General features: G+C 39.6%; 1 protein-coding gene across 1 annotated transcript; it reads right to left on the reverse strand.

Moving 5' to 3' along the window:
* Positions 1–7930: 7930 nt before the first annotated feature.
* Positions 7931–8428, reverse strand: LOC138901488 (uncharacterized). Its single transcript, XM_070189257.1, has one exon. The coding sequence runs from the start codon at positions 8426–8428 to the stop codon at positions 7931–7933; it is 498 nt and encodes a 165-aa protein (XP_070045358.1).
* Between the last annotated feature and the right edge of the window lie 8181 nt (positions 8429–16609).

A 16609-nucleotide genomic window follows, 5' to 3' on the forward strand; every position in this document is an offset into this window, starting at 1 on the left:
GCCTAATAAAAACTTATAAAAATGCTCAAAACACAACCAATGACATTAAAATGGAGAATTGATGATCAAAACATAGGTTAAGCTTCTTTTAAGTTCATAAACTTCTTAACATCGAACCAAGCATCCGATTCAAGCCTAACAAATTCGGATTAAACCAAAACTATGGAAAAATTTCCAAGTGACATAATGAGCCTATTACAACTTCTTAAACTACAATCCAAATCCAATAACCTCGGAGTTAACCCCCGTCAAACCTATGAACTCTCTAATCCTACAAATTGCCAACTTGCGACAAGTAGCATAAAATATCCTAGGAACCTCCAAATTCAATTTCGAACATACGACTAAGTCCCAAATCACCATACGAACCTATTGAAATCATCAAAAATCCAATCCAAGGTCATTTAAACAAAAGTCAAACCTTATTCAACTCTTACAACTTAAGCTCCAAAAATGACATTAAGTGTTCCAAATCATTCCCGAACCTTCTCGTGGCCAAACCAACCAACCCCGCAAGTCACAAAGCCACAAATACGTATATTGGAAGCATCAAATTGGGGAACATGGCTCAAATACACAAAACGACTGGCCAACTCGTTACATTCTCCCCTTCTTAAACAAACATTCATCCTCGAACGAGTTTAGATACATGCATAGAATGCCATAAAGTTAATGATATCTGTTTCTCATATGATGCTCAGCCTCCTGACCGGTTGACATCTCCACTAAACTTTCACCGATGCAATACCCTTCGATCTCAGCTTTGAAACCTGCCTATCTAAAATACCACTAGTTCCTCTATAAGCCAAATTCTCATCCAACTACACCGAACCAAAATCTGACACATATGACTGATACTCGTGATACTTCTGAAGCATGGAAACATGAAACACAGGATGAACTCCCAATATGCTAGGTGGAGAACAAGCTTGTAAGTCACCTAACCCTCTCTCTCCAAAACCGCAAATGCACCAATGTACCGTGGGATCAACTTCCCTTCTTCTTGAACCTCACCACGTCGTTCATAGGCAAAAATATGAGAAGAACCCTCTCACCCTCCATGAAAGCTACATCGCTAACCTTCCTATTAGTATAAGTCTTTTGTCTAGACGGCGTTGTATGAAGACGCTCCTGAATTAGCTTCACATTCTCCAGAGCAGCACGAACCAAATCGGTGCCCAGCAACCTAGCCTCCCCAGGCTCAAACCATCCAACCTGGGAATGACATCGCTTCCCATATAAGGCCTCGTACGGGGCCATCTGGATACTCGACTGGTAGCTTTTGTTGTAGGCGAACTCTACTAATGGTAGAAATGGATCCCACTAGCCTTCAAAATCAATGATGCACGCTCTCAATATATGCTCCAAAACATGAATATTCCGTTCATACTACCCGTCCGAGTGAGGATGATATGCAATGCTCAACTCAACCTGCGTGCCAAACTCACGCTATACAACTCTCCAAAAATGCGATGTAAAATGAGTGCCTCAATTCGAGATGATAAACACAGGGACACCATGTAGGCGAACAATCTCTATAAGGTAAATCCAAGCCAATTGCTCAGAAAAGTAGGAAGTCATGACTTGAATAAAATGCACAGACTTGGTCAGTCTGTCCACAATGACCCACACAACATTAAATCTGCTCAAGTTCTGCGACAACCCAACCTCAAAGTCCATAGTGATACTTTCTCACTTCCACTCTGGTATATCTATCCTTTAAATCAGACCACCTAGTCTCTGATGCTCATACTTGACCTGTTGACATTTCAAACACTATGTAACATGCTTAACAATATCCTTCTTCACCCCTCTCCATCAATAATGTTGCTTCAAATCATGATAAATCTTAGTAGCACTTGGGTGAATAGAATACTATGAACTATGAGCCTCATCAAGAATCAACTCCCTCAAACCATCCACCTTAGGAACATAGATCCGACCCTAAAGCCTCAATACCCAATCTTTACCAATACACACCTCCTTTGCACCACCTCGTTGCACCATGTCCTGAAGGACAAGCAAGTAGGGATCATCATATTGGCATGCCTTAATGCTATCAAAAAGAGATGACTATGACACAACACAATCAAGAACCCTTCTAGGCTTCAAAATATCCAACCTCTGAATTTGTTGGCCAAAGCCTGAATATACATAGCTAACACTCCGCAGCGGGAATGAATTCCAAACTCCCCGTGCTCTCTACCTTTCTACTCAAGACGTCAGCAACTACATTGGCCTTCCTTGAATGATAAAGAATGGTGATATCATAGTCTTTCAATACTCCAACCATCTCTACTGCCTCAAATTCAAATCTTTCAGTTTAAATAGATGCTGAAGACTGATAGTATGCTATATTTATGCAATTCAGACACTATTTACACTCTAATTTAGCCGCACTTTATTGATATTTAAATGCTAAAAGATAATAAAATACTTTAATTAAGAATTTGATACTTTGCAGGAGCTACTCCGAGCTAGGGGGAGCTAACGAGTGTTTTGGAGTCAACATGGAGTGTGAAAGGCTAATCGAATGTTAGCCTGGTCGAAAAAGAAAGAGAAAAGCAGGCGAGACGACCCCTCTAGGTGTGCGGCCATGAAGTGAGCCGCGAATTGGCCCGCGAACTCAAGGCAGTGAGGTAGTAGAAATCCGCGGCCGGATCCGCGGTCGAATCCGCGACCGCGGACGGGTGAACGAAATCCAAACACGCAGGGTTAATTATGTAATTTCCTAGGCGACTAACCTAAACCTATATGAAGCCTAAACTCGCCCAAAAGTCAGACATAACTGGTTTTAGAAGATTTTAGAGGCAAGAACAAGGGAGAGAAGACGGATAATTTCCTAAGAGTTTTTCATCTTCTTCTTCATACTTCTATTTGTTGATTATGAATTATTTTAGTGATTTGTTTTCGATTAGTATGAGTAGCTAAATCTATTATCTAGGGTTGATGGAACCAATTGTTCGATGAAGTCTTGACTCTATTTTGTTATAATTGAGTCGTGTTTTTCTATGATTGTTCAACTATGTATTCTATTGTGGTTAATTGAAAGAGCCCTTAATTAATCGTGTCTAGTTACATTGTGTTGCTTGAGAAAGAACACTTGGTTAGATTGTTGTTGAACAACACCACTTTTGGGTAAGTTAAGAGATTAATTACTTGAATTTAAAATTGGGGTTAGAAATAATGAAGCTTTGGTGGGATAATTCCGAGTTGCATAAATTGTTAACTAGAGTAGTTCGAGAGAATGCTTCTAGTAAATTATCGTAATTGATCGAGAGATAATTACGGTAGCCCGGAACTCATAATCCTCATAGAGTACTACGGCGAGATTATAGCTAAAGAGTTAAGAATTAATCCGACAATTAGGAAAATCTATAGCCCTAGATCCTTTTACTCTTGAATTCAATTTTAGTGTTGATTATTACTAATTTTATTGTCATTTTTCCTTAGCTAAATAAATTCTATTGATTATTCGTGAAACTCTTGCATCCGGAAGTTCTCTGAGCTTATCATTAGCATTATTTAAAGTTGTAGTAAATAGGTTAGTTCCCTGTGGGATTCGACTTCGGACTTGAATCGGGTTATATTTGCAGCGACCGCTTAGTCCTTTTTACAAGGCATAGTTGGGCGTGATCAAATTTTGGTGCCGTTGCCGGGGAACAATTTGGCGTAATTTAGGTTGTTTGAGAAATAAGCGTAAGTGCTTTGGTCCAAACTTGTGAATGTTTGTGTAATTATATTTCTTACCTTGGTCTATTTTTCTTATTTGTTTCTTGTTTATGTTCTTAGTTTTGAAAAGAAAACAAAAATGGCATCATATAATAAAAATTGGTCGGATGGTAGTTGTTCATACTTTGATGACCCTTGCCCTTATTGTGGAGGACCACACTCGTGGCAAAATTGTTTAAACTCTCCCAGGGGTGGATTGTGCGCACAATCTCAAACCCACAAGTGGAGTATTTGTGATAAGTGTGGTCGCCAAAATGGTCATTAGGATGATTGTGCTTATTTGTTCTTCCCTTCCCCAAGCTCCCGCTATGATGATTCTACTTTTTGTGATAAAAATTATAGGGATATGGAAATGGAAGAAATTGAATATGGTCAAAATGGAGAGTTTAAGCTCATGTTAGAATGCCTACTTGAAGGAGGAAACAAAGAGCAAAATGCCTTGGAGGAGCTTTTGAAAAATAGTTTCCAAAATGATTTGGTGCTTGAAAGGTTAAACTTACAAATGGGAGAAATGCTTGAATCTTTAGAGGTCCAAAAAGCCTCGGAAGTGAATGATAGCCAAGAACCTTCCTTAGATGTGGAAGCCGAAAAGCCTTCCTTGGCACTTGATCAAAAACAAGAAGAACGCTCAAATGCTGAAAATGAGAAAATGATGCTCATGTTGGAGGCCATTCTTGAAAATAAGGAGAAGCAAAGCTTGGCACTCAAGGACTTGAAACAAGGCTTGAATCAAAATGATGAGCACATCCGCACCTTGGAAAATCAAATAAAAATATTGGTTCAGGCTCACTATGCCCACCAACTTGAGAGTGTGGAAAGAGATTAAGAAGAGTCCGACATCGAGAAAGAAAGTGAGATTTATTTTGAGGAATCAAGTATTGAACTTACGCCATCGACTCCATGAGTGTTAATGATGCCAAAAAAATATGGAGTTAGAGTCAACCGGTGTAAGTGAAAATATGGTTAAAGTCGACTCTAGTACGGGGGAAAAAGAGAATGTCAAAATCCGGGAAGATTTGCAATTTGAAGGCTTGAGGTTGCATTCCAAGCATTTTTCAACCTTGGAATTTCATGGTGATATGGGAATTGAGCCGTGCGAATCCATATGGAAGTGTAAAGAAGAAAAATAAGAGCTGCAATTTGCATATTCAAAAAGGCAAAATGACATTCCTCACATGAAAGCCAAGAAATGTAAAATGAAGAAATTAAAGTTTGGCTTGATCATTTACTTACCACCACCCCCGTTGCTTGTGGTCACAAGCTTGATTCCAAGTTAGGTGCACAATTCATATCGTCCAAGCGGTGAGAAAAGTTGTAAAGTTGATCCGCGTCATGCCACGACGTTAAATGTGGCGCTTGGTGGGAGGCAACCCATCATTTTCAATATTTTCGATCATTTATGAAATTTTATTTTTTAGGATAGCTTAGTATATTATTTTTGACTAATCTGTCAAGTTTCAGATTTGTTGGAGTTGAATTAAGAAGTTGGGGTGTTGGAACAAACCAAAGCAGTAGCTGCCCGGAATTGGCCTGCTAAATCCTGGCATAACCGCACCTGCAGACATAAGCACGTAGGTGCGCTCACGCAGAAGCGGAAACCAAGGTGCAGATGCGCAACCATTCGCAGGTGCGACGTGAAACTCGCAGAAGCAGCTTCGCAAAAGCGGTTTTGCATAAGCACTTCTGGAGTCGCATGTGCGGATATGTAATAGTTTAGGTGTGGGGTGTTGATAGTAGGCTATATTTAAGCAATTTAGACACTATTTACACTCTAATTTAGCCAGACTTTATTGATATTTGAATGCTAAAAGATAATAAAATGCTCTAATTAAGAATTTGATGCTTTGCAGGAGCTACTCCGAGCTAGGAGGGAGCTAACGAGTGTTTTAGAGTCAACATGGAGTATGAAAGGCCAATCGAAGGTTATCCCGGTCGAAAAGGAGCGAGAAAAGTAAGTGAGATGACCCCTCTAGGTGCGCGACCGCAAAGTGGGCCGCGAATTGGCCCGCGAACTCAAGGCAATGAGGCAGTGGAAATCAGCGGTCGGATCCGCGGTTGAATCCGCGGCGCGGGCGGCGGATGAAAGCCAAACACACAGGGTTAATTATGTAATTTCCTAGGCGACTAACCTAAACCTATATGAAGCCTAAACTCGCCCATAAGTAAGACATAGCTAGGTTTAGAAGAATTTAGTGGCAAGAACAAGGGAGAAAAGACGGATAATTTCCTAAGAGTTTTTCATATTCTTCTTCATACTTCTATTTGTTGATTACAAATTATTTTAGTGATTTGTTTTCCATTAGTATGAGTAGCTAAATCTATTATCTAGGGTTGATGGAACCAATTGTTGGATGAAGTCTTGACTCTATTTTGTTATAATTGAGCCATGTTTGTTTTATGATTGTTCAATCACGTATTGTATTGTGGTTAATTGAAAGGGCCCTTGATTAATCGTGTCTAGTTACCTTGTGTTGCTTGAGAAAGAACACTTGGTTAGATTGTTGTTGAACAACACCACTTTTGGGTAAGTTAAGAGATTAATTACTTGAATTTAAAAGTGGGGTTAGAAATAACGAAGCTTTGGTGGGATAATTCTGAGTTGCATAAATTGTTAACTAGAGTAGTTCGAGAGAATGCTTCTAGTAAATTATCGTAATTGATCGAGAGATAATTACGGTAGCCCGGAACTCATAATCCTCAAAGAGTACTACAGCGAGATTATAGCTAAAGAGTTAAGAATTAATCCGCCAATCCAAGAAATCAGTAGCCCTAGATCCCTTTACCCTTGAATTCAATTTTAGTCATGATTATTGCTAATTGTATTGTCATTTTTCCTTAGCTAAATAAATTTCACTAATTATTCATAAAACTCTTGCATCCGGAAGTTGTCTGAGCTTATCATTAGCATTATTTAAAGTTGTAGTAAATAGGTTAGTTCCCTGTGGGATTCGACTCCGGACTTGAACCGGGTTATATTTGCAGCGACCGCTTAGTCCTTTTTACAAGGCATAGTTGGGCATGATCAGAGACTCTGATGATATGTATACACTTCACAAGACATGCATTATAACTAATGCCTCCAAATTTTTGAGCGCGTGTACAATAACAGCTAACTCCAAATCGTGCACCAGATAGTTCTTCTCATGGGGCTTAAGTTGGCGCGATGCATAGGCAATCACCCTACCGTTCTGCATTAATACATAACTAAGACCAACCCTCAAAGTATCACAATAGATTGTGTACGACCCCGATCCTGAGGGCAGTACAAAAATTAAAGTTGCAGTCAATGCCGGCTTGAGCTTCTGAAAGCTCTCCTCACACTAGTCTGACCACCAGAATGGAGTGCCCTTCTACGTCAATTGAGTCAATGGGGCTGAAATAGATGAAAACCCCTCCAATAAGTGGAGATAATACCCATACAAGCCTAAGAAAATCATGGTCTTAGTAGCGGTAGAAAGACTGGGCCAACTCTGAAATGCTTCAATCTTTTTCAGATCCACCTTGATCCCATCAATAGATACCACTTTTCCAAAGAATGCCACTGAATGCAGCTAGAACTCACATTTGGAGAACTTAGCATATAGCTTCTTCTCCCTCAAAATCTATAGCACAGTCCTCAAATGTTGCTCTTGCTCCTCTGCACTATGGGAATACACCAAGATATCATCAATGAATACAATGATGAAAAAATCCAAATAAGGCTGGAACACATTGTTCATCAAATGTATGAAGGCTACTGAGGTATTAGTCAAGCAAAAAGACATCACAAGAAACTCATAATGTCCGTAACGAGTCTTGAAAGCCGTCTTGGGAATGTTCGAAGCCCTTATCTTTAACTGGTGATTCCCCAGTTTCAAATCAATGTTTGAGAACACCCTAGCGCCATGAAGCTAGCCAAACAAATTATCAATACGTGGCAATGGATACTTGTTATTGATTGTCACCTTGTTCAATTTTTGATAGTCAATACACATTCTCATAGACCCATCCTTCTCCTTAACAAACAACACCGGCACACCCCAAGGTGAAGCACTAGGCCTGATGAACACCTTATCCAACAACTCTTCCAATTGTTCCTTCAATTCCTTCAACTTTGTTGGAGTTATGCGATACGGTGGAATAGATATGGGCTGAGTGTCCATCACCAAATCAATATCAAAATCAATTTCCCTATCGGGTGGCATACCCGGTAGGTCTACTAAAACATGTCTAGAAACTCTCTCACTACATGAACTAACTTGACGGTTGGAGTATCAACACTAACATCCCTCACAGAGGCTAAGTACTCCAGACACCCTTTCTTAACCATTCGCTGAGCCTTTAGAAATGAAACAACCATACTAGAAGTATACCCAAGAGAACCTTTCCATTCCCACCTTGGCAAAACTGGGATAGCCAATGTCACGACTTTAGCCTGATAATCAAGAATAACATGATATGGAGATAACCAATCCATACCCATGATCATATTAAAATCCTCCATACTAAGCAAAAAAAGATCAACATTGGTCTCAAAGCCGGCAAAGGTAACCACAATAGACTGATATACATTATGCACCACAATAGAGTCACCAACATGTATAGATACACGAACATGAATATCAAGAGAACTACATGGAAAATCCAAATGCGATTCTAAGTACGATGACACATAGTAACATGTAGAACTAGGATCACATAGAACTGATGCATCCATGTGATAGGCCAAAATAATACATTTAATGACCGCATCAGAGGCCTCCGCCTCGAGCCTACCCAAAAATGCATTAGCGGGCCTGACCTCTACCTGATTGGCCTCCGCCTATAGGATGACCCCTGACTGCCTGATCTCCACCTCTAGCTGGTGGGGCTGGTAGTGCAACAATTGCAACTGGAATCACTGCCTAAGAACCTAGTTGTGTGATACCCATACAACATCTGGGGAAATCCCCCTTGATATGCCCTACCTTTCCAAACTCAAAAAAACCTTGAGTAGAGAATATATGTTGAACCTGAGGCTGCCTCTGATAACCTGAGTACCCACTAGAAGAACCCTGAGCTGAAGAAGCTCAGTAGGAACTTTGTGTTGTTAATGCACTGAATGAAGACCGAACTCGAGCACCACGAGTGGGCTGATAAGCTGAAAGAACTAGCTTAATAGGATGGCCACTCCTAGAATGATCCCTACCTTTAGACCAGGTACCACTGAAACCGCCAGAATATAGGGGCTTCTTTACCCTTGCCACCATAGCCTCCCTACCTTGACCCCGAATGCACTCAATACTATTCTCTACGTACATAACCTAAAGAAATGTAGTACTAATCTCCGCCTCCTTAGCCATAGAAATCTTAATACCAAAATTCATCCCATCCATGAATCTCCTCATCTTCTGAACCTCGGTAGGGATTAGAAAAGCTGCACGATGGGGTAACTCTATGAATCTGGTCTCATACTACATCACATATATGCGACCCTACTAAAGGTGCTTGAACTGACCACACATCTCCTCCCTCTTAGTGAGTGGAAGGAACTTCTCTAAGAATATATGTGAGAACTGACTCCAAGTGAGCGAAAGTGACCCTGCTGGTCTGCTACACTCATATGACTGCCACCACCTCTTGGCTGGCCCCTGAAGCTGAAAGTAGTGAATGCGACCCCATTGGAGTCCACCATAACAAGATTTTGTAGAATCTTCACAACCATGTAAGAAATATTGTGCATCTGCCAAAGGAACACCATCATAACGTAGATGACCCATATTTCTAAACCAATCAAACCTTTTATTCTTCTCCTCGAACATAGCAGCCTCCACTACCGGCCTAACAAAATTGCAGGATGATGTCCCCTAACCGGTACTACTCCTGGTATCTGATAAACAACAACAACCTACTCAGGAGAGTGAGTAGCAAGAGTCTGTGCCCCTCCCCTAGCCTGAGAAGTAGCCGGTGCCATAGGAAGTAGTCCGTTCTTTTCTAGACTCAACACAAGGCCAACCAAACGATCCAGAGCATCCAGAAGTACAGGGGTAGCAATAAACCCCTCCGAGACCGGAGCTGGTCCAACTGGCTCACCCTGATCAAACACCTTCTCCTACACCGGAGCAATTGGTGGCTCTAGAGTGGCTGCCCTAGCAGGGGCTGTAACTGTAGCACGGGCCCTACCTCTTACTCAACAAAGGCCTCTCACTGCCCTAGCCTGAGGGGCTAGTGCTTGCCCAACTGCTCCCGATGAACATGTTCTCACCATCTACGAGAGAATAGAAAGGCAAGGTTTTAAACTCCGGATAAGTCGTCTCCATACTAATCCACAAGACTCTACTAGACCTTCTCGTGAATCGTGAGACCTACATAACATAGAGCTCCGATACCAACTTTTTACGATCCAAAATACCACCTAAAGGCCGTGATGCCGCCTAGTCAAACTTTCTAAGCAAGCCAACTTATAATCAACAAATAAAGTTTGTTTTATTATTAAATGGATATATATAATAATAGCAAACAGAAATAATCTCAAAACAGTAATAGTATATGAAAAAACCCAAGCACGGCCTTAACACGGCCAACACAGTACACCCCCAAGACTAGGTGACACAAGTACACGAGCAAACTACGAGAATGAAATCAAGTCTGGATACATGCCAAGCTATCTAAAATACAAATAGACAAAAATAATAAAAGAAACTGGGACTCGAGAACTGTGAAATAGCTCCATGAAGTGCAATTCACCCAAAGTCTCCGTGAAAACTCCTAGCAAAATCAGGAAGCTCTGCTAGGACCCACCTGAGGATCTGCATAAAAAGATGTGCAGAAGCATAGTATAAGTACATCATAGTCGGTACCCTGTATGTATCAAGTCTAACCTCGAAGAAGTAGTAGTGAGCCTACAAGCTTCCGAATACTTACCACAAAATAGTAAAAATTGAATTAAGAACTAAACTAGCAAGTAATATCATGAATAACTAGAGTCATAGATATAAACCGTTAAAAAGTATTAAGCATGCTCGATGAATGGAGTCGGGACTCCCAACTAGCATATAAGGATGTTACATAATAATTAAGAGTTAAATGGATACTTCTAAATGAGTCAATTATATGAATGCATGCTCAGTAACCGATACTAGATCCATGTACCTCGATACATAATCCATGTATCAATATAACATGATACAAAATCCATGTAATGACCCGGTATACAATACATGTACTGGAGGGATGGATGAAAATCCAAGCGCAAAGAGAGGCATAGTAGCATCCCACTTAAATCAATATCCGTACAACATGTCCAATGTAACATAACTATATATCATCTGCACACTTACCCTTCATGCCAAATCCTCAGTCCAAATCACTTATCCATTATTTAAATTCATGTATATACTAAAGAATTATTGATAAAAGGTACACAAGAACTTAATATATGTTACGGATATATGCTCATGAAATTTCTATGTGTGTATAGACAATTAAGTAATTTAACCTCAAGATTAAGTTCCCATGCCTTTATAATAAATCACTAGCCTAGGCATGATTCCTAGCATGAATAAGAGAGCAAACATAGTCACATAAGTAGAATAAATCATGAAACAAATGAGCACGTAGATAGAATAAGGAGTACAATCCAATTCTACCCTGGTCATGATGTAAACTTGGTAAATGCAAATACGCCTACCACCATATATATATACCACCCCCAATACCTTAAACATATAGCAAAATCTAGCCTCTAACCAATAGTATCTAAATCTCCCAAAATACTTTTCCTCTCAAATCAACCTCCATACAAGCCGAATCTAGCCAAATACAACTCAATAGTGTCAAAAAAAGCCATAGAAATCGAATCCAAATGATAAAGATTAAATTTTTTATGAAATATACAAAGTCAACCCAAAAGTTAACCTAGGCCCGCCTCCTAGAACCCAAAAAACTTCACAAATCCTGGACACCCATTCTTATACGAGTCTAAATATACAAGTTTCATCCAAAACCGACTCCAAATAACGCTATAAATCTCAATAATTCACTTTCCAAAAGTTTCTTACAAAAACCCCAATTTCTCCCTTATATTTCATCAACTAAAAACCAAAATCAAAGATGGAATCATAAAATAAAATTCAATCCAAGTAAAAAAATACTTAACCCAATCCAGGTGTTGAAAATCACCTCAAAGATCTCCCCATTATGAGCTCCCAATCTCAATATAATGAAAATAACTCAAACAGTTGAATTATACTCTCTGCCCAGTGATTCTCGCACCTGCGAGCCCAAGGTCTCTTTTGCGACACTGCTTCTGTAATCAACACCTCTCTTTTGTGAGATCACTTAATTCCCGACCTCTCATACATGCGGAGTTCCCCTCCGCTTCTACAACCCTGCATGTGTGATCCAAACCCCATTTCTGTGAAAAATCCCAAGCCTGCCTACCAATCTTCACTTCTGCACCCAGAGGCTCTGCATATATGGACTCGCAGATGCGAACATATCTCCGCATATACGGACCTTCTAATACCATCTTCCACACATATTTGCGGACCGTTGTCTTCTTTTGCATACACATACATGTGGACAAAACCATGCAATTGCAAAAATGTAATGATCCGACCGTTCGTTTTGTGTATTTGAGCCTTGTTTCCCCTTTTGAAGCTTCCCATATATGTATTTGTGGTTTTATGACTTGCGAGCTTGGTTAGTTTCATTCCGGAAAGGTTTTGGATTGATTTGGACCCTTTAATTCTTAGTTTAGAAGCTTATATTGGAAATGCTAACCGAATATTGACTTTTGTGGAAACGACCCTGGAATAGTTTTGATGGATCTGATAGGTTTATATTATAATTTTGGACTTGGGCATATGCTTGGAATTAAATTCAGAGGTCCCTATGATGATTTGACTTGTTTTGCCGAAAGTTATCAATTTGAGGTTTAGAAGTTTCCCTAAGTTTAACCATAGGTTGACTCTATGCCTATTGGGTTTGGAATTTTGATTTGGGACTTGGAATACGTCCGTTTTGCTATTTGAAACTTTATTGAAAAATTTGGTATCATTCGGGGTTTATTTGATAGGATTCAGACGCTTGCCTGCGAGTCTAGAGGTTCTTGAGTTTTCTTTTGAATTTCATATGTTTTGAGGTCCCATTCGTGGTTCTACATTTTATTTTGGTGTTTTGATTGCACGAGCGCATTCATATGATATTTTTAGACTTATGTGGATGTTTGGTTTGGATCCCAAGGGCTCAAGTGAGCTTCAGACATGTTTCAGATTGGATTGAAACTCATTTTTGGGTTGTTGGTATATTGGTGCTCCAGTTATCGTAATTGCAAGCTTGAGTGTCTCAATTATGAAGTGAACGGTACAGGGTAAGTATCACAATTGTGATGCCTCACTCACAATTGTGAAGCAAGGCTGGGACTGGGTAAGTTCGCAATTGCGATCATGTGGTCGCATTTGTGAGTGGAGCAAACTTCGCAAATGCGAAGTCAATGTCACATTTGTGACATTCCTCAAGTCTGTCACGTGCCACAATTGCGAGTCCTTTTTTTCAATTGCGAGGGTTCGCAATTGTGACTTCCGCACCTGAACAAAAGGGTTAGGAAGACAAGATTTGATCTCATTTCTCTCATTTTAGAACCCTAGAATTGGTATGAGGCGATTTGGAGAGGGGATTTTCACATACAATCATTGGTCAAGTGATTTTGATCAGTTTACAATTATATTACATGATTATATATGAGATATAACATCAAATTCATGAGAATCTAAGACAAATTTTGGGGATTCTTTTCTATGTTTTGAAAAATAAAATTTGAGATTTGAGAGTCGAATTAGACTCGGATTTGAAAACAAAACACATATATGGACTCGTGGGGTTATGGGTAGTCAATATCTACCCTTGGACTTGGGTTTTGACCTGGAGGGTTCGTGGTTGACTTTTGGGGAATGCTGTAAATATCATAGCTTTGTTATTCGTAATTGGTTTATCTTGCATTGTTTGATGATATTAAGTCGATTTTGGTTAGATTCGAGCCATGACGAGGAAACATTTAAGGGAAAAGATATTTTTTAAATGTTGATTTGGCCTAGTTGAGGTAAGTATCTTTCCTAACTTTGTTGGGGGGGGGGGCTACCCCTTAGGTTTGGGTTTGATTGTACTATTTGAATTATGTGAAAGACGTGTACATAAGGTGACGAGTGCGTACACGGGCATATATGTGAACAATCTACTGGTTTGAACTCTTAGGTTACTTATAAGCATTTAATTGAAGTTGATATCATTTGTTCTACCTTTCGTTGTCAAGTTTATTCTTGATGCTTTAATTGAAGTAGTTATCACATGTTCTAATTTTAATTGTCAAGGTTTCCTCCATATGCATTTATTTGTAGTGGTTATTACATTCTATTCTTTCTGTTTAGCTATTCTAATGCATTTGGTCATAGTTGCTATTTCATGTTATCTCTTTTATTTTTAAGCTTATGTTACACATTAGAATTTGAAGATGTCATTTCATGGAAGTACCATTATTGTTGAGTTATTGAAGTAGTAGTTGTCGAGAGTTATTAACACGTGTGTGGTTGGAATTGTTGGTTATTGGAAAACCTTTCCCTGTTGAGTTATTTCTCATTCATATTGTTATTATTAAGATTCTTGTACATATTGTGGTTGAGTCGTGGGCTATGTGTTTTGGTAACATTTGTATTGTTGATTTTTGAAATGCTGTGGCATATAGGCACGTGAGGTGCGAGTTGATTATTGTATTGTGATATTGATGCGCATGTGGTGGTATAAGGACATGTGCTGATGCGCATGAGACGAGATAAGGTTGTATTTATACGTATGTTGCTAGTAAGGGGATTACTTGAAGCTACACATTGAGATAAGGGGGTTAAAACACGTGTAGTTGTTTCAAAAAAAATATTTTTAAAATAAGTGCAAGGCTCATACGACGATATAAGGAAAACTATGATTGTGATTTGTGAAAAGTGAATATGAGGTGTGGTACCTCGGTTGTGATTCTTATTATACATTCTTTACTGAAAAAGGCTTGTATTGTTGAACGGTTATTATCTTTCCATCATTTGTTTAACTTGTATTTTAATTGCATTTCATCACCTGTTGTTCTTATCATATGTTCATTCTTTGTTGTCCGTTATTGCCTTAATTTCCATTGTTAGCCTTATATCATCATTTTGTTTGTTTTCATTTGTTTCTTCACTTTCCGTTATTAGATTATGTTGATATTATGTTCAGGATTTATATATGTAGTAGGTGTCATGACCTGGCCTCGTCATCAATGTACCGCTGTTAGGCTTGATACTTACTGGGTACCATTGTGATGTAATTAAACGTCAGTGAATTAACCCAGATATTTCAGAGACTTCAAGGTATACCTGCTTGATGCTCGCAGACCTCAGAGTTCCCTTCTGCTCTTGTCTTTTCTAGTATTAATCTTCATAACAAAACAATATTGTATTCAGAGTTCACTAGTGTACTTCTTTAGATCTTATGACTCTGTACTATTGTTATTCAGTTGTGGTTATTATGTCATTTATCAGCTTAATTTAATATCTTAGTCATTATTTCTGCTAGATTTTCATGTGTGTTTGGCTTACCTAGTCTTAAAGACTAGGTGCCATCATGACTACCTAAGGTGGAATTTTGGAGTCGTGACAAGTTGGTATAAGAGCTCTAGCTTCATAGGTGGTACGAGTCATAAGCAAGTTTAGTAGAGTCTTGCAGATCAATACAGAGACGTTTGTACTTATCTTGGAGAGGCTACAAAACTATTAGGAAAATTCCACTTCTTTGATTCCTTATCGTGCGGATTTGTTGATTTCGAATTCTAAGCCTTTGTCTTTCTATTCTCTCATAGATGGTGAGGACATGCACTGCTGGATCAGATAATCAAACACATGCGCCCCTTGATAAAGCCGCGAGAGACCGGGGCCGAGGTAGAGGCCGAGAAGGGGCACGTGCTGCTACTAGAGCACCTTCCCGAGCAGCGACGGAGGAGCCACCAGTAGCTCCGGTTGGGGGACAGGCACCTGAGGTGCCTATTGCTACCCCTAGACTCCGGGAGACTTTAGCACATTTTCTAAGTATGTTCAGCACTTTAGCTCAGGCGAGATTGATCCCCGTTCTACCAGCTACATCTCAAGCTAGGGGAGGAGCTCAAGCTCCCACGGCTCGTACCCTAGAGTAGCAGGTCCAGGTAAATCAGATTCCAGGAGTTGTGCCAGCACAACCCATTATTTCGGTTTATCCCGAGGTCAGGTCAGGGGCATATGAGTAGTAGAGGAGACTTACGAGGTTGAAGAAGTATGACCCTGCTACTTTCGGTAGCGTAATTACTTAGGATGTGCACGGATGTTTGGACAAGTGCCACTGTATTCTCCGCACCATGGGCATTGTGGAGTGAGTGGATGTTACACCCCATGGTTTGTTACGTAAAAGTATGTCGTAAGCCAATTGATGTAAGCTCAAAAATGATATCATCTTTGAAAGTACATAAAGTAAGTTAATCATGTTACCTTGGAGGTTACAAATATTTAAGACCATGAACTGCAAGTACCAAGAGGGTTGGAAGGTTTAGAAGCTAAACGAATTGAAGTTTCGTCGAAAGACGGAAGGTTAGGAATATTATAACCCGTACATTTGGGGAGAGACTAGGCTCAAGAGATTTGTAAAATGATAGGGGACGAAACTCATCACAAGTTACATTCATAAATTATACTGAAATTCGCGTCTAAAGTCACTGATATTTTTTACCAATATACTTAGAATTAGGGGGTGATCCACCCAGCAAATTGAATATCTACGAGTATTGTTTCCACTTCATTAAACCACTTGTCGATACGATGTCAGAATATAGAGATATTCATATTTTTACGAGACTGTGCAAGCAACC

This window comes from Nicotiana tomentosiformis, chromosome 11 (genome assembly GCF_000390325.3).
Source record: "Nicotiana tomentosiformis chromosome 11, ASM39032v3, whole genome shotgun sequence".
In the NCBI taxonomy this organism is placed as follows: domain Eukaryota; kingdom Viridiplantae; phylum Streptophyta; class Magnoliopsida; order Solanales; family Solanaceae; genus Nicotiana; species Nicotiana tomentosiformis.